The 27,418-nt window shown below is 55.8% G+C and overlaps 1 protein-coding gene across 3 annotated transcripts in view; it reads right to left on the bottom strand.

Moving 5' to 3' along the window:
• Positions 1-26,238, bottom strand: part of MYOM2 (myomesin 2) — a 74,342-nt gene extending 48,104 nt beyond the window's left edge. The window contains exons 1-10 of one of the 3 annotated variants that reach the window (XM_045451773.1): positions 26,108-26,225; positions 22,869-23,125; positions 21,171-21,289; positions 18,485-18,628; positions 14,902-15,040; positions 14,627-14,784; positions 13,379-13,471; positions 6,603-6,691; positions 6,476-6,526; positions 3,956-4,120 (exon numbers count right to left, since the gene is read on the bottom strand). In XM_045451773.1, the coding sequence (XP_045307729.1) occupies positions 3,956-4,120; positions 6,476-6,526; positions 6,603-6,691; positions 13,379-13,471; positions 14,627-14,784; positions 14,902-15,040; positions 18,485-18,628; positions 21,171-21,277 (946 nt within the window). In that variant the 5' untranslated portion in view covers positions 21,278-21,289; positions 22,869-23,125; positions 26,108-26,225. Of the gene's footprint in view, positions 1-3,955; positions 4,121-6,475; positions 6,527-6,602; positions 6,692-13,378; positions 13,472-14,626; positions 14,785-14,901; positions 15,041-18,484; positions 18,629-21,170; positions 21,290-22,868; positions 23,126-26,107 lie in introns of all 3 variants that reach the window. The other 2 variants (XM_045451777.1, XM_045451766.1) reach the window with 2 other exon arrangements.
• Positions 26,239-27,418: the final 1,180 nt, after the last annotated feature.

Genomic DNA, 27,418 nt, shown 5'->3' with positions numbered 1-27,418 from the left:
GTCGGGAGGACGGGGGCATCCTCGGGACAGGACCGAGGCCCGCACTCGGGGTGCGCAGACACCCGGCGCGTCTCCGCGGGGACGGCGGGTCGACCTGGGCTCAGAGCTCCCGGCCGTGTGACTGCTGTCCGCCTGCCCCGCCCCACCCGCACCTAACCACGTGGTCTAACCCACGTGGTCTAACCACGGCCACGGCTTCCTCGCAGGTAACACTCTCCTGGGCGGAAAGCTGGCCTGGGAAAGACCCCGCCCATGCGCCTCAGCAAAGAAAGTACAAGCACCGACAAACCATCCTTCAGAGGCCGTGAAACGAAAAAGGCGGCTGCGGAGAAAGAACAGATGAGACTACAAGCGGCGAAGGACACCCACGCTGGAAATCAAGGCAACACCGGACGAGCGATCCTCGCCCGCCTCCTAATTTGGCTACATCCACACTTGGGAAGGGCGGAGAGACCCCGCCACCCGCCTCCCAGGGGAGAACAGCCACACGGGGTGAGTCTGAGGACAGGCACACCGTTTGGGGCACAAGCACCAGTTCCAAGAACGTGTCCCAGGGGGTGACAATTTCATTCAAGAACTGTCCCCGGGCACCTGGCGGGCTCCGTCAGTTAAGCATCTGACTCTTGACTTTGGCTCAGGGCACGATCTCACGGTTCGTGGGTTCAAGCCCCACATCGGGCTCCGTGCTGGCAACACAGAGCCTGCTTGGGAGTCTCTCTCTCCTTCTCTCTCTGCCCCTCCCCTGCTTGCTCCCTCCCTCCCTCTCTCTCAAAATAAATAAGCTCTAAAAAAAAAAAACCCGAATTGTTCCTAATGGGAAAAATAAAGACCAACTCAAGCCCTGAGACCGAGGACAAATACGGACCATCCTACAATGGGATACGGTGCCCCAGAGCCAATGACATCAAACAACTACTGTCACGGAGACACGGTGCGGCCTTTTGTGAAATGAAGAAAAGGAGAGTTGTAAGTGAATGTATCTTCCCTGTTTTAACATGTATGTACACACACAAGATATATTCTACAGCCAAGCGGTAAGAGTAATTTTGGGGATGCGGCACCCGAGTGGCTCAGTGGGTTGGGCGTCTGACTTCGGCTCAGGTCATGACCTCATGGTCCGTGAGTTCGAGCCCCGCGTCGGGCTCTGTGCCGACAGCTCAGAGCCTGGAGCCTGCTTCCGATTCTGTGTCTCCCTCTCTCTGCCCCTCCCCTGCTTCTGTGTGCTCTCTCTCTCTCCCTCTCTCAAAAATAAACATTAAAAAGAAAAAAATTTCTAAAAAAGAGTAATTTTAGGGTGAGAAAAATTCCAATTTAGGGTTTTTTTTTTTTTTTGCAAAAAACAGACACGACATTTGTATAAGAAAAAAGTTACTTGTGTATTTTCCATTTTAAAAACAGGCTTGTCGGGGCGCCTGGGTGGCGCAGTCGGTTGAGTGTCCGACTTCAGCCAGGTCACGATCTCGCGGTCCGTGAGTTCGAGCCCCGCATCGGGCTCTGGGCTGATGGCTCAGAGCCTGGAGCCTGTTTCCGATTCTGTGTCTCCCTCTCTTTCTGCCCCTCCCCCGTTCATGCTCTGTCTCTCTCTGTCCCAAAAATAAATAAATGTTGAAAAAAAAATTAAAAAAAAAAAATAATAAAAACAGGCTTGTCTCAGGCTTGACTGGCAGGCTCAGGAGTGCATTGCCCGACAAAGTACCCTGCTGCACACAGTAGGACTTTCCATTCCTGGAACCCAAGAGGCGAAGCCCCACTCAGCAGCACTCTGTCCCGACAGTGTGGAGCCTGCTGGGATTCTCTCTCTCTCTCCCCTACTCTCTGCCCCCTCCCCTTCACACTCTTTCTCAAATAAAAATAAAAAATATTTTTTAAAAATTTTAAGTATCATAAAAATAGAAAGTTTAAAATATTTTATCACTTTTTCTCTCTTATCCAGAGGAACTAGCACAGTACTTGATACACAGTAAGTATAATATAAATATAAATATAATATAAAAATATAATGTGATATAATACAAAACACAACGTTAAAATGTTAACACTCCAGAAAGGAGTGAGTGAGATAGGATGATCAAGTCATTGGAGTGGAGGGGGAACGCTCCCCAGTCTGCAAGCCAGTGGGGGGAGGGGGCCTTGCGGGCACCCGGGTCTTGGACCTCCAGCCTCCAGAAGTGTGGGAGGTCCGTCCACTGTGTGAGCCGCCCGGCCGTGGTATTTCTGTCGGCGCAGCCGGGACGGACTAAGACACCAGGCTATTCCCGGCAGGATGCTGTCGTGGCTCGTGCTCTCGAGGACCTGTCTGTCCCCACAAAGTCCCTCACGTGCCATAGGGAATGCACGGCACGTACATATGTGACTTGCTTGCAGTCACATGTATTTAAGACCAGGGCCCATCAGCTGCAGTGGCATGTCTAGCCAGGAGCCAGTCCCCCCAGCAGAGGCCCACCCCACCACGGGCTCCATAAGCATCTCAGGACTTGCCAAATCGGCCTCAAGTGCAAATCACACCCAAGGGTGGGTCTCGGGTTTTAATATGAGTAAACGTGGTTCTCCCTCCTCCTGTTAGATTAGAGTTCTAATCCATCGTAACTTGTGTCCCCAATTCCACATGTCCCGTTTGCACGGTGTACCTGCCGTGCCTCACGGAGGACAGCATTCCTCGGGCTGACATCACCTTGGGGTTTACCAGCCACCTGGAGCCTCACAGCTCATGAATTTTAAAGGGTAAAAAAAAATCCCCAAATCTCCTTGCATTTGAATGTCTACAAATAAGCCACTGATAAGTCTCTACCGGTTCCCTCTTGAGTACTAAAGCCCGTGAAGATCTTACCGTGACTGTGCACGCGGGGCGTCTGGCACAGCTAAGCCCCCTAATGCCACAAGGCCCCAGCTCGCCATGGGGACAGGCCAGGCACTGGCTCCGAGCACAAGTTCTCCGCACACAGGTCAAGGCCAGGGAAGTGCCGCGTCACTCGGATGCCAGGCGCTTCCCCGTCACTAGGAAACCCTCCAAAGCTGACGTCACTATCCTCCGGGGACATAATGAAAACTTTCCTCAAACCTATGTCATTCTCCACAGAAGAAGTAAATTAGAATCTTGGAACTCAACTTAGACCTCCTGTCTTAAATTAGAACTACAGAGGGTAAATTAAATCCCGCCTGTCACCACAAAGAGTGTCCCCCTCCCTCCCTCGGCTCCGCTCAGACTGGACACGTGGTCCTTGCCATGTATTTGGCAAAGCGTCACGTTCTGGGACATTTCTTACACTTTAAAAAGACACGGCTTTATATTTCTATTTTCCTGCAGCCGGATTATAAATACCTTGTGGGCAGGCTGGCCTACGTCCTTGTCATATTTTGCACCGTGTTAGGGCCCAAGAGGAGATAAGCAGGCCAGTCGCACTGGCTGCACAGAAAACCGGTTTCTGTCAGGAGCCCCAGGGCAGACACGATGAAGGAAAACCCTCTCGCACCGTCCCTGCGCCGCGCAGGACAGCCGTGCACGCTGGGAAGACGCGCAGCGTCTGCCCCAGTCCTGCTGCGCAGGAAGCACCTTGAACAAGCCCCTTGTCGCAGCGCCCACCTGTCGCAGGGAGCCACAACCCCATCCCCGTCTCGGGTCCGCGTGGAAGAAGGGTGTCACATTCAACACACAGTCCGACACACGATAAATGGCGGGGGTTGTTTTAGCCAAGGAGGAACACAAAGACACAGACACCTTGCTTCTTCTTAACCCCAGAAAGACCCTTCTTAGGCAGCTATAAAGATCTCCTGTGCCTCCTCTAAATTCGGGCACCCCCGTTAACCTCTCACACGCCGGGGTGAAGGTCAGGGTCCGTGGCAGTCTCCCGGCTCTCCCCAGTCTCCCTGCTTGCCGTGCTGTCTGCAGCGACCACGGCGGGGACACGAATGCCCAGGGGTGTCCCCGGTCGGGGGGTCGTCCCCACATCACACTCACCATCCCGGTACCACTCGGCACGCGGCTGCACCCTCTTCAGCTCCGGCGTCACCAGCAGCGTGCACTTGAGAGTGACAGTCTCGCCTTCCCTCCTGAAGGTGACTCCAAATTTCTCCAGAAACTGGACGTCAAAGTGCATGTATGGGATCACGGACGAAGGGGGCACTGTGCAGGGAGAGCGGGACAGCGTCACAGTGGCAGGCGCAGCCATTCCCAGCCCAGCAGGTGTACAGCAGGCCATGACCGCGAAAGTCCCCCAATCCACCGTCACACATCCTGTCCTCGAGGGAGGTATGTGATGGGATAGACTGGTGTCCCCCAAAGTCACGTGTCAAAGCCCTAAGCCCCAGAGAGAAGGTACGAGGAGGCGGGGTCTTGGGAAGGGGGGGAGTTCTAGATCAGGCCATGAGGGTGGGCTCCGTGATGGGACTAGCGTCCTTATCAGGACAGGCAGACGCTCGGGCTCTCTCTCCTCCGTGTGCAGACGCGGTGAGAAGGCGCCGTCCGCACAGCTGGAAGGGGGCCGCAGCCGCTGGGCCGACACAGTGATCTCTGACTTCTGAGATCCGTGAGTAGACGCGTGAGGTTGAGGCCCCCAGCGTGTGGTCGTGTCCTGGCAGCTGAGCTCACTAACCCACTCCCAGAGAACCAGAAGACCCGTCCTGGAGAGGAGCAGACCCTCTGTGACAGAGGGGACAGAACCAGGTGGGACAGGAGGCAACCCGGAGTCTGAACCACAGGTAAGAGTAAAGGGTTTGAATCCTGCATCGACCCCACATGGGGGGCTTTCTCGTCGTCAGAATGAACCGTGGCACATTCATCAACTGAATGCCATTTACGCTGCAGACAAAATGAATTAACCAGATCCAGAGGCAGCGAAACTGAATCTCAAAAATACACTGTTTAGTGGAGGGGGCAGTATTTTAGAAAAAAAGCGCGCAGTAAATTTTCGAAATAAAAACCACCTGTGACTTAGAAACACATGCCTGCAGGGAAGATGTTTTTAAGGAGCTGGGAGCTCCAAGGTAACGGTTTCTTCTTGGAGGAAGACGGGTGAGGGGAAGGAGGGAAGGATTGTGGAGACTCCTCAACTCCTGATAGTTTTGCTCCCTAAAAACACCCGAGGGTCACCGAAGTGTCCATTTGAAGATGCTTAGCTTTGTGTTCTGCCAATCGGACTCCAATTTTTTAAAAATAACTGAAAAAAGTGGGAAAACATTCACATCTGCTGAACACGGGTGGTGACCAACTGCACAGCATCTATTATGTCACGGTCCGTGCATATCAGTATGTTATAGATACCGCAGAGGTTTTACTGAAGCAGACACAATTTTAACCAACAGAGGAACCCCGGGGGACGGGACCAGGGGACAGCCCCCAAGGTCCCTTCCGTCTCCACCGGTGCCTCAGGGCCATCCTCCCAGCGGGCTCCACATGGTCCCTGGAACCCAGGGGACACCGTCAGACGTCTCCCCAACACACACGTTCTCGGGCCTCCCTGCCTCTCCACCTGTCAGCTCTGAACTTGTCCTGCTCGCCTGCTAATGGTCTTCGACAACCCCCGAGGGAAGGACACGCGCCAATCCAATACCTGACCCAGAAATGGCCAAAGGCCGACCACACACAAGTGTCCAGCAGCTGCCAGAAAGGCTTTCCCCTCGGGCACCCGACCTGAAGTCAGGTCTTCACCGACACTTGACCTGTAACATCTCCACCTCCCGTCAGGGTAAAACGAAAGCTGCTGTGGAATCACACGATTATTCTTTCGGAAGGTCAGGTCAACCCCAAACCTCACTCCCATCCCGTGAAAGAGCCACGGTAAGTCACTGAGTCAGCCTGCCAAGTCCTGGTCCTGGAGATGCTATGGACACGGCTCCCTTCTCCACCCTCACCCGACTCGGGCCACCCCCGCTTCCTGGCCTTCTGGCTCGACACCAGCCCTGGGACTCAGGAAGACACTCGACTTGCCTCATCAGGGGCCCACCTCAGGTCGCCTTGGAAACAGGGGGCCCACCGGTGGCCTCCAGTCCCCAAGCCCCGCAGAGGAGCTGACAGCATCAGACACGTGTCCACAGTGCAGAGAGGGAGAACCTTCCCAACAGGTAAGCGAAAGAGCCAGGTCCGAAGTCACAGGGGCTACGGGCATCACACACAGCGGGAAGGGAGCGTCCACCATTTAAAGGCAGGGCCCCGAGCCAGCTTCTGAACGTCATCTGCCACACGCCGTCACCCTGCTCGACGGTGGCTGTTTGCTATAAATGGGCCCTGTGGCAACAGCACGCATTCAGGTCAAAGATCTGGATCCCGTGTTGTCCCCAATCCAAAGGTGTGAGGTCCGTCAGTTTCACCAGCGTCTCAGAGTTCCACCTAGCCACAGAGTTACGTGGGGACAGCCTGTCAGCATACTAGCAGTGCCAGCAAACACACGGCTTTAAGAAACGATTCGACCCTCAGAAAATGACTTTTTAGTGCTGCGTCGCCACGCGTTTTTCTGCACAAAAAGGAAAACAGCGGACTTACATCCGATAGGGAGTCCCACCGAACGGAACGGCTCCTCGTCTCCGTGGAACCCTGCAAGACAAGCCGCTGAAGGGCACGGGGGACGGGAGGCGCCAAGGCGTGCCCGCACCCCGGGAGGACAACTCACTTCTCACGACCACGGCAGCGTTGGTCGACACCTGTCCGTACCCGTTTGTGGCCACCGCGGAGTACGTTGCCGTGTCGTCAAAGTTCGCCCTTGGAGGAGAGAAAGCAAGGTCATGCCCTGAATGCACTGTGGGACTGTTCTGCAGGGGCCGGTGACCCTAATCTGAGCACAAGGTTCCTCGAAAGCCACGCGTGTGACCCAGATCCTTTGTTCGTGAGTGGTTTGTTTAAGAACAATGCCAGCTCTGTGGAACGAGCTGTTAATTATAGACACGCAAGGTCTGATCCCAGACTATGGCTTCCCTGTCCTCGAGGAAAACAGTAGTACAGATGCTTCTCGATCTCCTCGACTGCATTCTCAAGGGGAAGTCTCTGTTCCCCTCTGGCTCAACAATTCTTCCTCTGTAGGATTCGTGGCTTTATTTTGCCAATGGGAAGGCCCCCCCGACCTCCACCACCGGGAAAATGAACTCCACCTCACTCCACACCCGGGGTTCCCATGTGGACGGGAGAGTATTTCCCAAGCCCCAAAATAACAGATACGAAGCACCCACTCGGGGGTGTTTTGAAGGTGTCGAACTGGACCCAGCCCAGGCAGCCACGCCCAGGGCCATAGGGATGATGGCCTCCAGAAAGAACCGTGACCCAGGAACCACCAGACCCCAGCTTCTCCAGGCTGGAGCCCCTCCACACCCCCCCCCAAAACTGATCTGGAAAAAGTTGAAGCTTCCCAACAGAATACAGAAAACGTCACAGAGACCACGGATATAGGCAGGAAATTGAGCCCCAACACGGGGCTCAAACTCACGAACCACAAGGTCATGACCCGCGCCGAAACGGAGAGTGGGATGCTTAACCAACCGAGCCACCCCGGCGCCCCAAGCCATTCCGTTTTCATAAACGCATTCTGCAGACAGGAGGGCATCCGGCGTCTGGGATCAGCCCCACACCTGCCCCTGGAAGCAGCACCCCCACCGGCAACAGCACGGCACAGCCGAGGCCACACGGAGAGAAGCACGGAGGTCTGTGAGAACCGCCGGGTCAGGGTGTCCCGACCCTGAGCCACGTGCAAGGCGGGGAGACCGGCCGCCACGGGAACACGGGTCCTCAGGGAGCACGTATGGGGAGGCCACTTAGCGCTGTCCACTTGGGCATCGTGAATCTCTTTCCTGTCTCCTTGGCCTCCTGGACTTCGTACCGGTGGTCCTCAGGCTGTGCCCCGTGGTTTACACACCAAATCTTCCCATTTTGCCTTCAATGTATATTTTAGCAGTTTTTCAAAGTACGGCAGGGGTGCCTGGGTGGCTCAGATGGCTAAGCGTCCGACTTCAGCTCAGGTCACGATCTCACGGCTCGTGGGATCGAGCCCGAGTCGGGCTCTGTGCCGACAGCATGGAGCCTGCTTGGGATTCTCTCTCCCTCTCTCTGCCCCTGCCCCACTCCATCACGCACATGCTCGCTCTCTCTCTCTCTTTCTCTCTCTCTCCATCAAAATAAATAAAGTTTAAAAAGAAAGACTCTTTAAAAAGTGCAGCAACCACAGGCACTCGGCAAGCGGTGCTGGGATATTACGAGCCGGCAGACGGGTCACGTCAGATCCTCGCCTTCGCTCCACCTGCCTGACGAGTTCATCCGCTGACTTTGTAACGGATAGATAGCATCCGCCTTAAACTTCTCAGGTACGTCTACCGTGTACCTGCCCTTCACTCAGGTGACTCTGACAATCAAATAAAACAACGTATTTGAAAACACTTGTAGTTTGTAGGACCGTCCCTCGCTCGTACATTATTCATGAAAACATATTAGCAGAGCTCCCGGACCCAAGTTCGAAGATGCTTCCCTGCTCGCTCCATGACTCGGGCTCTCTCCTCTGCCTCCACGTTCCAACAAAGCAAAACAGACTTCTAAGCGTTTTGAGAACTGCAATTAATTGCTGTTTCGTGTCTCTGTGGGTGGAACAGCCAGAAGGGACAGGGGAAGGGAATGCGCCTTGTGACAGAGTCCCTGGAAACAACTCGGAGAAGGGAAGGAAGGGGCAGGGTGAGTCCTGCAGGGCAGGACCCAGCCAGGCAGCAACTTCTACAAGATTCTGAGCTGGTGTCTCAGCCGAGAATAAGAGACGGAGGGGAGCTCCCTAACACATTAGCACTGACAGGTTGTCAAGGGACCAATTATCACTTCGTACTTAGCGGCAGGGATGGGGCTGGGGAGGAGAAAGCCGGCACTTAGGAGCTGGAACCTTCCCTCGGTGACACATAGACTGATTGTGTATGTGCTCGTGTGCATTTATCCAGAACAGGGTCCACGGCGCTCGTCCGGGGTGCGAGGAAGTCCACACGCCCAAGTATTCAGACGCCCTGATTTACTGCAACCGTCCGGGGAGGGCGTCCCACACAGGTGCTGGCTGTGGATAAGTCGGCACTTGGTCTTACGTTTACTTTTATCTCGTTGCTTTCGCGTTTCCCCTTTGCAAACGTTTTATGTTGCACAAAAAACGCCGGGACATCGAGAGGCTGTAAGGAAGCGTCCCTGGGTGTATGGGGGTCCTGCTCACACACGCTGCCCCGTGCTGGTGCTGCGTGCGGGCTGCGGGAAGGACAGTGTCTGGGGCACTGGGGCAGCGTGGAAGCAGAGGGTGGACGGGCCGGGCACGCAGATTTTGAGGAGACTGTACCCAACTCAAAATTCTGTCCAACCTTCCCACGGGCCAGCAGGACTGCGTTCTCTCTCTCCTCCCCCAGGCCGCACCGGGAGGTGGCATTGGGCGATCCCCTCCCCATCCTCCGCCACCCCCACCCCCACCCCCACCCCCACCCCCCGGGGCAGAGCCTGCTTCCGGCCTGTCCTTCGCGCTGTGAGAAACCGTAAGCGAGTGATTAAGAGGCAAACGGTTTTATTTTCTGTTGGGACAGGTTGCCGGAACAGACAGAGGGGGGTTCCTTTGGTCCCCGTTTGTACAAACTTCCCGGGGGCACTTCTGTGTCTCAAAGTCTTGATCTGAACTGCCTCGAAAAGGACTCATGATATTGTATCTAGTTTAAAGAGGACAGACGAATGTTTCAGTGGTCTGTGGCCTGCCCTGGCTACTCTGGCCCAATGTCCTTACGCGGGGTTCACCATTTAACTCGAATCAGAGTTTGCGTATGGAAGTCTAAAGAAAGTGCAAGAGGAGGTCAGCCGTGCTGAGCTCAGCAGGCAATGGGGGGGGGGGGGGGGGCGGTGCTACAAAGAAAACGGGAGCCAGATCCCTCTAAACGCTCTCATTACACTAGGAGAGCAGCATTAAAATTCCCTGAAGAAACAGGACGCGCATGATGAGTCCCCAGAGAAAATCTTACGAGCGTATAAAATAGTGTCGAATTCGAACAGCACCAAAGGGTCAGAAGCTTCCCTTCCGGCACTTTAAGAATTCAGACGGCCGCCAAGGAGTATTCCTGGAGGTGAACGTCACTCCTGCGGCCACGAAGGAAGAGGCTCGCAACCCCCCCCCCCCTCCTCCCGCCCCTGCCCTCCCAACAGACGTGGCCAGCACATTCCCCACCACTCGGAACGGCCACAGATCAAATGATGGCAGGTCAGCACTTTGGAATGAACAGCTGAGCCCAGCGGCAGCTGCGGGCCCCGCCCCCCCCACCTCCACTCTGTGTCTGAAGAAGGTTCACACTGCCTCTGCCCAGAGGGTCTCGACCCAGGCCTATCTGGGTTCACGAACTGCGGATGACGGCATCCGGGGCCCTTCGAGGATTCATCAGTCTGTTTGGTCCAAAGCCTGTATAAATTTAAACGTTTTGGGGCCTCTGGGCGGCTCAGTCGGGGGAGTGTCCAACTCTTGATTTCGGCTCAGGTCATGGGTTCGTGGGATCAAGCCCTGCGTGGGGTTCTGTGCTGACAGCATGGAGCCTGCTTGGGATTCTCTCCTCTCTCTGCCCTTTCTCTCTCTCTCTCTCTCTCTCTCTCTTTTTCAAAAAATAAATAAGCATTTTTTAAAAATTTAAAAGTTTCATACTTGAGAGTGGAAAGTGGTTTTTCCTCTTAAAACTGTCCTTACCACGCGGCTGGAGGGGAGCTGGCTGGATCGTCAGCCTGACCCTTGTAACCCTCACCGGCCACAACGCACCCCAGGCCAGAGAAGGAGATGTCCCTGAGCACAAACGCACCCCCAAATGAGGGTGGACATTCTCCTTCTACAGAGCGTGGCTCTCCGTCCACTAAAGTTTCATGAATTGTGGAAACCAAAGGAGAGAGAACTAGTCTCTGAAAATTGCAGCAAGGGGCCAGGGCATTCCAATGCCCCAGGCGAGGAGACCCTGACCCTCTGTGCGTGCTTGTACCTAGACCCGCCCCCCTTCTGCCTGCTCATCTCAGCGGCCCCCTTTCCACGAGCACCCCGCCTCCGATCTGTCACACTTCCTGTCGTTCTCTCTCCAGAACCCGTGTAGAGCCCACGCCCTTCTCGCCAGCCACGGCATGGCCACCAGCACTCAGCCCTGCCTTCTGTTCAGAGCCAGGCTTTAGACCCTTTCAAGACACGGGTGAGATCTCCCACCGCCCCCCTCAAAGTTCTTGCCACGGCCCACAGTGTCCGTGTGGCCCTCACGGTCCCGGCTCTATCTCTGACCTCCTGTCCCTCGCCGGCCACAGCCCAGACCAGCCCGAGGGGCTGGGACACAACCTCTCGGAGCCTCTACTGCAGCTGCCGCCTCGGGCTGGCACCCTCGTGGCCCAACTCCCCATCTATCCCATTCACCATCTCCTGTAAGCCTTGTTCAGAAGATGTCTTCTCAGGGAGGGCTGGCCTGACCACCCCACTTAACCCCACCACCTAGCCCGCCCCCACACCAAGAGACCCCCATTCCCCACGCCCAGTACCACAGCCTCCTGATTTATTCTCTAACTCACTATTTTATTACGCTTACGGTTCACCTCCTTATGCCAGCACGTAAGACCTCAGAGATGAGGACCTCAGTGTTGGTCCTGTATCCCAAGCATGTGGACCAGTGCCTGGTACACAGTAGGTTGTCAATAAACAGCACCAGTAGGCCCATGAGGCCAGAACCTCCAGCTTCCTGAAAGAGCCTCCTATTTACCTGGCAACACAGGGTAACGACTTGTCAGATGCGTCCATGCTCCCTACAGTCTTCTAACACCTGTTCTAAGTAATCTGTGGGTGCAGTGACAGTTCTGGTGACGGGGAACCTTCCGGGCCTCCAGAGGCACACACCGGGTGCGTGTGACTGACGAGGAAGTTGGCCTCGCGTGAGGACGGTGGGTGGGGGGGGGACACACAGCCTGGGGCTGACAGCCAGCCGGCGCCCCGTGCGGGGCGGTCCTGAGTGCTGGGTGGGCCGTTCCTGGGGGCTCACGCCTGGGCTCTACCCCAACGTCAGAGTGGGAAACAGGGAGGGAGAAAACGGGCAGGAGGCAGAGGATGAAAGAGCGAGGGCGACGAAGGAAAGCGCAGAAAGGAGGCGAGACCGACTTCCCGCTGGGTGGAGGGGAGCCGGCAAAGACTCCCGCCCGGATCAACCTGGGTCAGCCTCCGCCGAACCTCGACCTTGGGCCTCGTCCTCATGCTCGGGAAGCCCGCTGCGTCAGCTCAGGGAGCCCCCAGCTCCGTGTCGGACCGGGCTCCTCACCGCCCCCCAGGCGAGTCCCATCGCCTGGCCGGCCTTCGGCACGAAACCCGCCGGTGGGTCTGGAAGGACCCCCGCCCCCTGACGCTTCCTCGTGGTGGTCTCCCTCCGCGCCCCCGCCCGCTCCGAGGAGCACACCCCACTGCCCTTTTGGGGCAGGGGCCTGGGCCCCACCCCCTGGTCGCCAGACGGAGCGCCCTCAGAATCACCTTCTCTTTAAGGGAACCCAGGTACGAAGGCTTTTCAACAAAACAGGAGAGAATCCCCTCGGCGGAAGAAGTGTGTCTGGAAAACGGAGCCAGGTAAAGGTGACGCTGTACTGACTCGTGACTTCCACGAGTCGTCTTGGGAATTATTTCCTTGGAGCTATTTTACTGGGGATTCCTTTCCCTCTAAGTAAACTGAACCTAATTATGGCATGGTGGCTCCACAGGGTGGTAACAGCGAACCCAGGAAAGTTATATATTCTCACGCCTTACTGATTTCTTGCCTTTATATTAGGATCCCTTATCTTTTCCTGGAAAGGACTCGATGTGACATCCTACACACACACTCACCACCTGTTTAGATCACGTATGTCAACGTGGATGCAGTGTGTGTGTGCATGCCTGTGTATGTGTCGTATAAGGAAAACGACATGCTGTCCATCCAGCAAAGTACGGATGCCAGCTGTGGGAAATACGATTTTTTTCTTTTACTTACCTGTATCCTACATTTTCTTCAATTTCTGAGAAAAAAAATACAAAAGTTGTATTTCCTTGGGGAGCCCGGGTTGAGGGACTCCTCCTCAAACCTGTACGAGACGCAGCCCCGCGGCCGGACAGGTGTGGAGGAATCCTCTGCACCCACCATAACCTTTACACCTGAGCGTGTCCATCTGTCCTTAAACCACTTGCCCTGTTCCCAGAGCAGGGGCCCGGACAAAACCACCGGGTTTGCCTCCCTGCGGCCCGACACCGAGGATAACCAGGGAAGCTTCTACCACAGATTAACTCGGAAATACCACCGAGAGCACGTGGCACACACAGGGACGGGGTGCAACCCGACCTCCTGGCTTTAAATTCGGTTTCTCTCCCGCATGAGCAGCGCTGACTATTTGGGGCAGGCGTCCCAGGGCCCGTGGCCAGGCCCACCGAGACCTCACCTGTTGATCTCCAGGGTGTGCACACCATACTTGTTCTCGATTCTGTACTTCCCCGGCTCTCCTGCTTGGCAGATCAAACTGCCGTCTTTATACCTAAACGAGGGAAACGCCGATTTTAGCGCAAAGGCAGAGTGGACTTTGCATTTGGTCCCAGCCTTCTTTACGGCCCCTCGGGACGCTACTCCCTGCCTGTGCGAGCTTCACGCAGGGCCCGTGGGCACAGCGGAGTGGCCAGGGGGGCGATCTAGGGCCCGTGTCTGCCTGTCTGTTTAGGGGAGAGCAGCTCTTGCAGGATTCGGCCCGTCTGGGCGATCCTCGACCGATGACAGCGAGGGCCGCGGGGCTCCTTGGACTCCGTCGGGAATCCAGGAAAAATCCTTCCATGAGAACGAATTGTTGCCAGCATTAGCTGGGTTCCGGGCCAGCCTCTCCAGAGAGTTCCACAGGATCAAACCACACTGGACCCTGACTCGAGGAAGCTGGCCTCCTTGCCCCATGCAGGACAGCAGGACCTCGTCTCCCTGAGACTCAGAGGCTGCGGGTCGCAGCCTCCCCTGCCCGCCTGGCACACGGGCTCCTTTTTTCTGATCTGGGCTGAGCGCCCCAATCCAGGGTGTGAGTCAAATGCTTACAGTTTTTGCAGCAAGCTACAAACTTCGGGAATGTTATCACTTCCAGCAAGTGAGGAAACAGACAAGCACATATGGGGCCTGGAGACTTGTCTTGGCTCCTAAGGTCCGGTCGACCACAGCGGGGAGCCTTCCCAAGTTAAAAGCAGAGCCACTCGTGTAAACACAGGCCACCCGAGGGAACTCTCTCGGAAATGAAAACCCTCTGAAAACTCAGCTGAGTCTGTTGCACCGACATGAAAAACGTCGCCATGGTATCTATAATGGACGCCCTGCGAGTTTTTATAAAGGCCTCTCCCGGAGTCTTGCACAAGGGGGTCAGCGGGACGGGCCGCGTGCCACGTGCTTCCTTCGCGTGGACCTCCCCCTGCACGGCTCAGGCAGCCGTTTCCAGATCCCTGCAAGAAAGTGCAGGCGCTGGGGTGGCGCGGTGGGTAAGAGTCTGACTCTCAATCTCGGCTCAGGCCATGATGTCACCGTTTGTCTGATTGAGCCCCATGTCTAGGTCCCTCTCTCTCCCTCTCTCTCTCTCTCAAAAATAAGTAAACGTTAAAAAACCATCCTCAAAAAGAGAGGGCGAGAACAGGACAGCCCTCCCCGGGCCGGGAACGGCACTCACCACTGCACCACGGGGGTGGGAAAGCCTTGCACGGTGAAGCACAGCTTCACGGACATCCTCTCCCACACGGTGTGGGAGCGCAGGCGCACCAGGATCTCGGGGGCCCTGCGCATCCGCTCCTCGTACGAGTGCCTCTCCCCGGCCAGCTTGTCCTCCACCTGTCCCGGGGACGAGGATGCGTCAGCGCCCCTGCCCCGCCAACGGGCCGCGCGAACGCATCGGGAGCACCCGGGACGAGGCCCGCGCCGCTCCCGGAGACGCAGGCGGCCCCTCACCATCTGCTGGATGGCATATCTGTCCAGCTGGTGCTGCGCCTGAGAGCGAGCCAGGTGCACGTTCTCTTCCATCTCCGCCAGCTCCCGGAGGAAACGCTGCCGCTTGGCTTCTCCATACGAAGCCACCAGAGACTGGTACCTGCGGGAGAGGTGACGTTACTCTCGGGACACACCGAAAAGGGCACGTCTGCCTGTGTTTATCTCCTTCGAGACCTCTGTGCGCTGGTGAGCCCGCACCGCACAGAGCTGTGACGAGGGCAGGTGTAGGAGGCGTGAAGGAGACCATGCGGGGGGCGCCTGGGGCGCTCAGTCGGCTGAGCGTCCGACTTCGGCTCAGGTCGTGACCTCGCGGTCCGTGAGTTCGAGCCCCGCGTCGGGCTCTGTGCTGACAGCTGGGAGCCTGGAGCCTGCTTCCGATTCTGTGTCTCCCTCTCTCTCTGCCCCTCCCCCGCTCACGTTCCGTGTCTCTCTCTCTCTCTGTCTCGCAAAAATAAATAAAAAATTGAAAAAAATGTAAAAAAAAAAAGAAAATTCAGGGATTGAAACAAAAATGTGTTATTTTTTATAAACACATAAAACGTTAAAATTGAAATATAGGGGCGCCTGGGTGGCGCAGTCGGTTAAGCGTCCGACTTCAGCCAGGTCACGATCTCGCGGTCCGTGAGTTCGAGCCCCGCGTCAGGCTCTGTGCTGACAGCTGGGAGCCTGGAGCTGCTTCCGATTCTGTGTCTCCCTCTCTCTCTGCCCCTCCCCCGCTCACGTTCCGTGTCTCTCTCTCTCTCTCTCTCAAAAATAATAAATATTTTTTAAAAAGGGAGGGGGCACCTGGGGGTTGAGTTGGTTAAGCGCCCGGCTCTTTCTCGGCTCAGGTTCTGATCTCCCAGTCTGTGAGTTCAAGCCCCATGTCGGGCTCGGTGCTGACAGCGTGGAGCCTGCTTGCGATTCTCTCCCCTCCCCCTCCCCCACTCGCACTGTCTCTCTCTCAAAATAAACAAACATTGAAAAAGGGAGAAAGTCAGCATCTGGCGGCCTAGGGGTCTGACACCCCACGCTGAGGCGCCCACACAGACGACGTGAGATTCGTCCTGCGCGGAATCCCATAAAAACCGCCTGTTCTCCTGGGGAGACTGCTGTTCTGAATGAATGTAGGACTGGGTTAAAGCCTCCTGAATCCACAGCTACAGACAGGAAGCAAACCTGTGTTCCAGGAAAACAGAGAGGATGCAAACAATTAAGCTCCTTTCATCTGTGGGAGCAGAGAACGAGGTGCGGCTGATCTGGCCCGGTGCCATCTTTGTGAGCCCAACAGGGCCCGGCCCACTCCCGGCCCGCCTCTCCTGCCCCTTCTCCCTCTCTCTCCCTCTCTTCTGTCCTTCTCCCTCCCTCCCTCCCTCCCTCCCTCCCCTTCTTTCTTCTCTCTCCCTCTCCCTCCCTCTCTCCTCTTCCCTCTCCTACTCCCTCTCCCTCCCCCCAACCACTGAGGGAGCATCTCCGCTGCTCTGTGATGAGGCGTCCGGGCCTCTGGCCCTCTTCTGCAAGCCCACAGACAGCCTGTGTGATGCAGGGAGGCCCGTTTTTCACTAGCACAGAAGCAGGGGCGTGAAAGGGCTACTTCTCATCCACGTATCCCCCAGGAGGACACACTGAGATGCGCAGAGCTCCCGACGAGTCTTGGGTTCCTATTTTATGTGAAGACAGAGTGATAATTCCAACGGACGCACCCACGGGTTCATCTTTCGAGCACCAATCAATCTGTCCCACGCATTAAACTAGTTTCTGCCGCAGGAGGTGAGGAACAAAATGAGCTGGGGAGACACGCGTTATAACCCACATACCTGCCATGAGTCAGCTTCCTACTTCGGGCGAGTAGCCTCGTGTATCCCAGAAAGATTTCCCACAGCCAGAAGGTCACCAAAGTCATTATCGCCAAAACCACGTGAATCCCTGACCTCTCAGATCAACAGAAGTCGACCTTCCCCCCATTTCACTCCCTCAAAAACTGAGGAGTGGAAAGTTCTTGTGGCATGTTCAAGGACACAAAGAATGGCTCATAAACTTATAAAGCTCTAGTCCTCTCACTCCCCGCACTTGAACCCTGACTATGGCTAGAACCATTTTTTAAATAATCCAATACCAGAAAATCCAGAGTTTTATAATGTACACGTTTTAAATTTTTTAAATGTTTATTTTTGAGAGAGAGACAGAGTGAGTGGGGGAGGGGCAGAGAGAGAAGGAGACACAGAAGCAGGCTCCGGGCTCCGAGCTGTCAGCACAGAGCCTGACGCGGGGCCTGAACTCAAGAACCGTGAAATCATGACCTGAGTCAGACCAAAAGTCAGACGCTTAACCAACGGAGCCCCCCAGGCACTCCTCTAACATACACATTTTGAAGTGATTCTCTTAGAAAAGAAATCCTCACTTTATAAAGAAATTCATGTGTCGAGATTCCCATAAGGCATTTAAAAGATCATTCAAAGATTAAAAATGAGGGCTAATCTCTTCAGCTGTACATTTTTATTACACAGATCCTCCCATCGTGAAATTCATCAGAAATGAAACCTGTTGACCAAAATCTCATTCTTCTTTCAGGCTTTCAATGTGTTAGAGATGTCGAGAAAATTTTCTAGAAGTAGGAGGGAGAGGTGAGGGGGGAAGCAGCAGGAATGAAATAAAGCACTCATGACCCACCCAACTATTTTGTTCTTCTAAGATCACCACCTGCCTCTCTGATCTGGAAATAATTTTAAGACTGACGTCCCTATTAATCCATGTCACGCCCGTGACATTTTCCCCATGAGCTGAGTCCCCTGACATGCACGGCACGGCCGTCTACGGGCCCCTCACGACTGTTTCCCCACGGACACCCCTGGGCATGCTAGCGCATCTCAGGAAGATCGCCTTCCTGGAGTTGGCGGCCTCACTGCCCCGCTTGAGCAGCTCAGGAGGCTGTCGGTGGGGGTTCCACATGACCTTCAAAACGCCAGGTCTTAGGGCTTTAACGTGAGAATCCCACTGTGCGGGGAAAGCTAGCGAGTGCCCCGTGTGGCGGCGACCGGGACTTGATACAGGATGCCAGTGGCCACGCACACGTGGCACGCGGCCCCATCTGCGACGTTCCCTTCTGCGACAGTTATCCTCTTAGGGTCCACTGAGGTGATGTCTCTGACGAATAAGCAGGCAGCGGGAGCTTATGCTTTTGTTAGAAGCAAGCATCACCGGGGCACCTGGGTGGCTGAGTCGTTAAGCATCCGACTTCAGCTCAGGTCATGGTCTCACAGTTCGTGGGTTCGAGCCCCGCGTCGGGCTCTGTGCTGACAGCTCAAGAGCCTGGAGCCTGCTTCGGATTCTGGGTCTCCCTCTCTCTCTGCCCCTCCCTGCCCCCCCAAAATAAACATTTAAAAATGTCTTTAAGAACAAAAAAGAATACAGAAGAAGTGTGACCTTCCGGGCTCTCTCGGGTGTGCGTCTGGCTGCCGCCCAGTCACTGTCCCCGCCCCTGGCCTTCAGGCCCTCCCTCCCGAGGCGCGGTGACTCCGCGGGCCTGCGCGGCCTTTGCAGGCAGTCTGGGGGAGGCGGGGGTTACCTTCTCTTCTTGTCCTGCTCCTCCTCCTCCAGCTCGGTGCTCAGCCTCTTCGCACAGATACTGCACGTTGTCCCCAGCGCCGTCTGGTCGGAAGCCCTCTGGGAAGACGACTTCCTCTGGGCGGAGGACTGCGTGGAGGTACGCCTGGGTGAGCGCGGAGAAATCGGAGGCGTCAGAGAAGGACACGGGGAAACGTGACAGATTGCACGCAGGGCGCGCGAAGGAAAATGAGGCACAACAGAGAGGGAGCAGACCGTAAGAGGCTCGGCAATACGGACAGCGACTGAGGGCTGCGGAGGGAGGTGGGGGGGATGGGCCAGACGGGTGACCGGCACTAAGGAGGGGGCTGGCGGACGGGCACTGGGTGTCATACGTAAGAGATGAGCACTGGCTTCTACTCCGGAAGCCGGGACTGTGCTGCAGGTTAACTAACTTGAATTTAAATGTTTTCATGCTAAAAGCAGGGGCACTTGGGTGGCTCCGTTGGTTAAGCGTCCGACTTCGGCTCAGGTCACCATGTCACACGGTTCCTGAAATCAAGCCCCACATGGGGCTCTGTGTGTCAGCACCGAGCCTGCTTTGGGTCCTCTGTCTTCCCCTCTCTCTGCTCCTCCCCCACTCATGCTCTCTCTCTCTCTCTTTCTCTCTCACCTCTCTCAAAAATAAGTAAATGTTTAAAAACAACGGTAGGGGCGTCTGGGTGGCTCAGTCAGTGTAGTGTCCGACTTCGGCTCAGGTCACGATCTCACGGTTCGTGGGTTCGAGCTTCCTGTCGGGCTCTGTGCTGACAGCTCGAAGCCTGGAACCTGCTTCGGATTCTGTGTCTCCCTCTCTCTCTCTCTGCTCCTCCCCCCACTCGTGCTCTGTCTCTCTCTCAAAAATAAACATTTAAAAAAAGTGTTTAAACAACGCTAAAAAATAACAAAAACTAAAATTAAAACCAGTACACAAAGTTATCATCGCAGACACGCCCTTTTCCAGCGGCGGCACACCTGCGTGAAGGAGCACGCACACGCGTGCAGACACACAAACGGGCGCATGCACGCTCACAGCTAACACATGCGCATGCGTGCACGCACGCGGAACTCCGCCCCCATCTGCACTTGCCTGTGCCCGGAGGGGCGCGTGCGCGCATGAGTCGGCCTCTCCCCCTTGCCATTTTCCCTCCGTGCCAGCCAGCGCTTTCCACGGCGCTCTTGGCCCAGCGCCACGATTATATATATCTCCGAGGATCTGAGGCTCCCGGAGGCTGCCGGGAGCGCTGCGAACGCTTGGCTGTGTGTCACAAGGATGGCAAAGGACACCGGGCCGCGGGCACGTCTAAATATAGGGTGTCGGCGACACGCACGAGCCCCCGGGCCGGCACACCCACGGCGTCTGTCCATCCTTCGGCACAGCCGTCTAACCGGCCCAGGCCAATCCCGGACTCGGCACACAGGCACGTGCTGCGGGTCCCCGAGGACGCCGGTGAGCTGCGGCTCGACGCCAGCCTACTAGGCAGCGGATACGTGTACGGTTTTGCTATGCGTATTATTGCGGCAAAATTATGGGTATCGGCCTCCACGTGATCTGCACTCTGCCCCCAGGAGCTTTTCCTCCCTCTGACGCTCTTCCCGTGGCCCTTCCCACCGCCCTTGTGCTGACTGGTTTTGTTGTTGTTGTTGTTGTTGTTTGGTTTTATTTGAGAGCAAGAGAGGGAGCCGGGGAGGGGCAGAGAGAGGGAGACAGAGAATCCCAAGCAGGATACGCGCTGTCAGCCCAGAGCCTGACGTGGGGCTCAAACTCACGACCTGTGAGATCATGACCTGAGCCGAGATCAAGAGTCACTCGGGGCACCTGGGGTGGCGGCTCAGTGGTTAAGTGGCCTCTCGCGGTTCACCGGTTCCAGCCCCGCATCGGGCTCTGTGCCGATGGCTCGGAGCCTGGAACCTGCTTTGGATTCTGTGTCTCCCTCTCTCTGCCCCTGCCCCACTCACGCTTTCTCTCTCTCTCTCTCTCAAAAAAAATAAACATTGGGGCGCCTGGGTGGCACAGTCGGTTAAGCGTCCGACTTCGTCCAGGTCACCATCTCACGGTCTGGGAGTTCGAGCCCCGCGTCGGGCTCTGGGCTGATGGCTGGGAGCCTGGAGCCTGTTTCCGATTCTGTGTCTCCCTCTCTCGCTGCCCCTCCCCCGTTCATGCTCTGTCTCTCTCTGTCCCAAAAATAAATAAACGTTGAAAAAAAAATTAAAAAAAAAATAAAATAAAAAAATAAACATTGAAAAAAATTAAAAAAAAAAAAAAAAAAAAAGAATCAGACGCTCAGCCAACTGAGCCACCCAGGCGCCCTAGACTTTCTGGATCCTAGTTCTGGAAGGTGTGTAGAGAAGAGCAAAGTCAAGGAGCACTTACAAAAAAGTCTCTGTGTTCATCATCTACACTAGGGGCTCAGAGCCAGTCTACCAGCATCTACCAGGATCTTCTAGGATCTGCCAGGACCCGCCAGCATCTACCAGGATCCCAGGTGTGCAACCTGGAGCGTCCAGTGCAGCCAGGAGAGCTAGATTTCCCCTGGGGTGCTGGGCGCGGGCGTCAGGCAGCCTGCCACCTCTGACCCTCCCGATGCTCCCGTCCAGGTTGCAGGGGACCGGACGCCAGACCCCCACGACCCAACCCCTCCCAGTCTAACCGCTGAATTTCAACTTACTTTTTGGCAGCATATTCATCCAGAAGGTACCTCGTCTGAACATTGCGATACGACTGGTCAAAGTGTTTGTGTCGCTTCTGGTAGAAGGGCACTGCGGCGAGTGACATCTCGGTGGGCACCTACGAGTAAGGAGGGAGGCGGACGGTGCTGAGCTCCATCCCCCGTGCAGTCTCGCCCGGGCAGTGTCTATACCCTCGGGTTGTTCCAAGGGGGGAAACCAATTTCAGTCCATCAAACCCCTTCAGGGGAGGGACGGATGGAAGAAACGTTATGCAAGTGAAAATAATCTTGGGCTGGGAGACCAGACACCTATCAAGTTCCCTGGGGTCCGACATCATTTTCTGTTTGGTTCTTTGGAAATTACAAGATTGGGTTGTAGGTTTCTTTTCATTGTGAGCTCACCAAATGTTTCCACAACACCCCGTTTATCCAAGGCAACGTGAAAGGCAGTGTGAGTGACAAGGATAAAAATAGGTAAAACACAGATTAGAGAAGTAAACAAATACTTAGAACACAAGATAAGAGCGGAAAGAGGGACACACGCCCTGAGAAGCTAGGAGGGGGCACACGTAACAGGAGAGAGGGCAGCCAAATGAGGTCCCCTGAAGTAGGTGACATTTGAGAAGAGCCTTGACAGATAGATAGGCTGACAGATGCAGATGGGGCAAAGAGAAGGGCATCCCACGAGCACAGGTAGGAGGCGGAGAGACAGGATCTCAGGATACTTGAAGAGACGTGACAAGAAATCACTCTGGAAGGCTTGTAACCACATACGGTGACCTGGAAAGGGAATTCGTCTCCAGGACGCTGTCCAGATCCACGCTTCTAAAATCACATCCCGCAGGGTACTTGTAGATGCCCACGGCTGGGGTGGGCAGGAGCAGGGCTGAGCCCAGCAGGGAAGCCAGAGGGGCGCGGGCACGCGACACATCTTGGTCAAACTCCCTGAGAGTTCGTCCTGCGGTGCGGCGTCTGGGAATTTGCAGTAGTGCTGGCACCTGGCCACGGGGCCACCTGCACCCACAATGAACAAAGCGCCACGTCTCGCTAGGCTATTTGGCCATCTCCGAAGCGTGACACAGGCAGTATGCCTCAATCTCGGTGACCCCTAACCCCCCAAACCGAGGGGCGAAGGAATTCTCAATCCGAGCTCCACTTTGGTCTTTTGTGTGTAAGTTCCTCCGCCCCCACTCGAAGAAGAAAACGCAGAGGCAAGGCAGTGCTGGGGGACAACGGGAACGGAGACCAGGAGTGGTCAACACGCAGGCGCGGCTCTGAGGTGAAACGGCCTGGCCTCCGCCACCGTTCAGACCTTGGCGCGGGTGTTACAAAACCCTCCAGGCGCTCTGCTGGTGATCCCTGTAGACTGTGATGTCCCAGAGTCACAGAATCGCAGGGCTCGGGAAGATCCTTAGGGATTATCTCCGCCCCCACTGCACTGGGGGTGGGGACGGGGGTGGGGACGGGAGCAATGCCTCCCCTGGAAACGTGCAGAAAGGGCTTCAGACTTCTATCTCTGGGCCTCTGACCCTTTGCCACACGAATACCAATGTTTCCTCTTAAAGACCGACCGGTCAACCAGCCTCCACGGGTCCACTGAGGGCCGGGCATGCGTTTCACAGCATAAATCTGATTACAAATACGCAACAGAACGTGGCGCCTAGTGGAACACAGCGCAAAAGGCGCCTCTCCATCCACCTCAGCTCTGACACAGGTATTCTAGCGCTGAGGCCAAGACCACAGGTTTGACACCGGGCAGACCGAGGTCTAAATCCTGAGCCCCGCCCGGTGACGTGGTCACGGGTGACTCTCTCGCTGCCGTAACCCCGGGGTTCTGAACGGATTCCGTGGAACGTTTGGCACGCGGTCTCCAACAACCAAAATCGGCAGCTGTCCCCGTCACGCTACGTGCTATCGCTGTTCTCCAGCCGGATGCTGTGGGTGGGAAAAGGTATCTGAAAAAAATGCATTCTGTCCCTTGACTGAAACGTCCTCAACGGCATCCCCGTGGGTTCTCCGGCGAGTTCAGCAAGGTGAATCTTCAAGAAAAGCTTCCTGCCCACAACCGCGTGGCTTCCACTGGTTGCGTCCGGAGTCCCCCGTGTGCTGCGGAAAGCTCACGAACCAAAGTCAGCCCGGGGTCGGGGGACACACTGCACCACTCTGAACCAGCTTCCTGTCTCGGGCTTCTCCCACCGCACCCGCAGGGCCGGAGGAAAATTCTACGGCACCGATCCAGGACGATGCCCGCAGGTGCTGTGATGCCAGGTGGTCACGTCCCATCTCAATCCTTGCTAACGTTGCCGTTGAGTCAACCTTCAAACGCGTTTGCATTTCTCCGTGAAGGGAAGAGCCCAGAAATGGCCCCAATGATAAGAGGTGATATGCTATCTTGACATGTCTAAACTGTGGCAGCCGGTACCCAGAGGAGGGTACACACACTCGAGGGGACCCGTGCTTCTGTTCTGACTTAACTTGGCGTGTGCTTGTGCGGGTCTGGGAGTCCTCAACATTCCCCGTTCAAGGAGCACACACTTTGTACTGATTAGCGACGCGGGGCCGGAATCGAGCGCACACGGCTCCGGTGGTCCTCGCTCCGACTCCTAGACCTGCTATCGCTGTTTCTCCCGACCCCAGACGGCCTTGGGCAGGGCAGGAAGAGAGCACGTCACTGCACTGATCCCACATCTACTCTCTGCTCACTTCACGACACACTGTGCAGATGGCCATCAAAACCAGGGGCTTCCGAGGACCCTGCAAATGCAATTATCCTCACTTCTGCCCACTTTTCATGCCACAAACACGTGGAGCCCCTGCCCCGTGGCGGCCACGCCTGAATCACAGAACCACGGCATGCCAAGGACGGGGCTGTCTTAGAGGCCCCCCCTTGCCCCAGGGATGACGTCACGTCTTACATCTGAGCCTTGTGCCAGCGACCTCAGCTCCTCCTGCCTGTGCTGGCTTTTCCCAATCCCCTGGGTGACCCAGACGGAGCGGCAGGACCACCACGCGGCCCACGCCCACGTCCAGGCCACTCGACCTCTTCCCCGCCCAGTGGACCTCACGTCTCAGTGCCTCCGCGTTGTCCCTGACCGCCCCAGACCGGGCATGCCGAGATCCCTGCAGGCTCAGCACATGCTCGCAGCTGCAGCCTTGGGTCGCAAGGCATTTATCTGAAACCACAGAGCGATTCCACAACTTGCCACGGATGATCTCATTCTGTCCTGGGTGGATCTCAGCCTTCCCTGCGAGGAAACTGAGTTTCAGATGGTAAAAATCATCTGCCCGGGTCACTGGCTCGTCGGAGACAGAGCCGACGTCCCACCTTGCACTTGTGACTCTGTGCCCACCTGCCCACACCCATCCCCGCCACTCACGGAACGCTTCTGACACGTTTGGGAATTAGGACAGCAAAGTGAAATGCGAGCCTGTCCTCAAGTACAGGAGACCGTGCGTCTGTGGCATGCTTAGACCTAATCCCTTCCTGCCAACGATATTTGGAACCCGCCTTCCCTGCCACCAAGAAGAAATTGAATTTGTGGACGCATTTCAACCACAATGCATTTATTTCCATTTAATAAAAGAAGCTGTGGCCTGTGCAGCTAAAAATGTCCAAGTCAGTGAGTGTACCAGGTGAAAGCTTTTCTAGAGGAAGGAGAAGGATTGGTTGGCGCCCACAGTGGGCCGATGCCCCCCAGGTAACTCAACCCTCAGACCCCGAGACACGTTGTACCCACCCTCATTCACACCGAGGTCTACTTTCCCTGAAGCTTTTTTCAAACGACTTTGCACCAAAAGACAACTGAGCACAGAACCACTCTTAAAATCAGCCTCGATGACAAATCTAATACGGTTTGACATCTAATGTCTGGCGGCTGAATTGCTCCAGCATTCCTCCGAATCATCTTTCGGAACCGCGACCTGAACGGCAGAGGCCTGCCCTCGCGGCCACAGGGCTCTCCGGCTTCCAGGGACCCCGAGTCCCTGTGTCCTGACGCCAAAGCAGGATCAAATTCGATCAAGCAACGAGATCGTGTGCAGCTTCCTGGACGAGAGACGGTTGCCATTTCTTCACGAGTTCAGAGAACTAAACACAAACCAACAGCTCCGGAAATATTCCAGTGCCGTGAACTTTTACGCACAGAGTCTCTGGGTTTGTGTGGGTGAAGGTCCCCCATTCAGCGTTAGTTTCCGGTAAGTTCGCTGCAAATGTGACCCAGACCTGGTTTACTTAAAACTTCAATTATCTTTCTTCCACTCGCTCTTGGATGCCTGTGTCACTTGTGTCCGGGAAGCGAGAGCTGAGACCCAGGAGGTGGGAAAGTGACCCTTCTGTGCACAGGCCCCCGCCCCAGCGCCTTCCTCGTGGACGCACCTCCAAGGGCGGGAGGGAGCACGCCGGCTCCGCCGAGGGCACCGAGCCCAGAGACTCTGCAGGACTGTCGCTCATCACAGAGCACGGAGAAGGTGGCGTGGGGAGCTGGCAGTGAGCCTTCTTCCCCTCCCCCAGACACCAGTGTCCAGGGCCACGCTAATGTCCCTGCTCCCTCCTTCTCTCCAGAAAACACCTTTTACTCCACACCTTTTCAATCTGCACTGCCCCCACAGACTCCTTCAGGGCTCAGACTCTGGAGAAAGGGCACGGGCTCCGGGCCCCAGTGAGAAACGCCGCAGAGCTCGGGTCAGCCGGCAGGTGCCCTGAGTGGGTCGCACCCGATAACACTGGCGACTGTGACCTCGGGAAGCATCGGAAGCATAAGGTCTAGTCCGGGAAGGACAGACGCAGACCGAGTCGTTGGCTGCCTTGTCTGTCCAACGGAGCGCCCTCCCCCGCATAGGTCCACCTCGGACACCTGACTGCTACCGGCTCTGCACGCGTCGTTATTCCTTCTTCCAAAGCCCCGGGTTAGAGAAGGAAAGAAGCAAAGGGGACTCACCCAGAGAGAAAGGAAAACGGCACAGACGAGAGATGCCCTGCCGGCCTGGCTCGCCCACGACGCGGCTCTGGCTGAGGAAGGCGCAGCTACTTCTGCCTCCAAGTGCCCGGCCCTCCCTCCCATTTATGGCCCGGGAGGCGCTATATATAGCCACAGGGACTGCCTCGCCCCGAACTAATACCCGCACCATAAGTCATCAGCCGGATCTAAAAGGGAAAATTCTTTGAGTCGGAAAAAATCAAAATCACAAAGTGCACAGTGCCTGTCCTGTCCGCAAAGCGCACCTGTCTCTCCCCGGGCATGGGTGTGACAATTCGGGGAGAACCCCAGGAAAAGAGGGACGGGCCGGCAATCCACGTGGCTGGCTCTCCCGACGCCTTTTAACTTTTATGCATAAACTCTCAGACTTCTCTTCAATCCTGTGGAACCACAGGTTCCCTGGATCATAGACTGCCACCTCCAGAGGAGTCTGATGACGGCCAGACTGCCAGCAGGCATTTGCCTTTTGTCCCCAGGGCACTCGAGCGCTTCTGGTCCTGGAGGAAAGGAAGGCAGCCTCTGTGGCTTTTGGGTGTATGGATTTGTTTTGTTTTGTGTTTATTCCAGAAACGATTCGAGCTTTCTCTGGTCTCATCCTGAGGTTAATTTAGCAGGAACTGTCCTCCTAAAAGAGGAGCCAGCCCAGTCGGCAAGTTACGTCTTATTTATAGTTATTACCACAGATGTGCGCTGTGTCTAACAACCAGATAATTGCAGGGTGTCCGTCTTTTCGCACAGCATGTGTCCAAATATAAATAACACATGCCTGGCACGGCCACGGGCTGTAACCTGGCACGAATCGCCAAGAGGAGGGGCCGTGTGGCCGTGGCCCTCGACCTCAGGATCCAGAGGACTGCGATCAAACCACAGCTCACCACGGAGGCCGTGTGACCTTCGGCCAGCTGGTCTACCTCTCTGTTTTCCCCACCTGGAAAGCTGTCTTTACGTTTCTTACAAACATTGGAGAAAATACTATCCTGGGAAGGGCCTGGGCACTAAAAAAACCCTCTGTGTCCGCACAGCTGGTGTATCAGGAACACAGCCAAGGACCAGCAACACAGGTCAATGAGTGTGTAAATCTCAGCTGAGAGTCCCTGACGTACTTGGTCAGGGGCTGCACGCTTCTATTCGGGGCCTTATTCCCACTTAGTGTTCCAGTGGCCTAGCTTTTAATGTAATAAATGTTAGTTAAATGGGTATCAAATAAACACAGGTAGTTGGTGTGTTACCTGTTTAGCACCTTCTCGAAGGAGACCAATCCTGCCCTCGTCC

This window comes from Leopardus geoffroyi, chromosome B1 (genome assembly GCF_018350155.1).
Source record: "Leopardus geoffroyi isolate Oge1 chromosome B1, O.geoffroyi_Oge1_pat1.0, whole genome shotgun sequence".
Lineage (NCBI taxonomy): Eukaryota > Metazoa > Chordata > Mammalia > Carnivora > Felidae > Leopardus > Leopardus geoffroyi.
The sequence above is the reverse complement of the archived record's forward strand: the minus strand, read 5'-3'. Positions and strand labels throughout refer to the sequence as shown.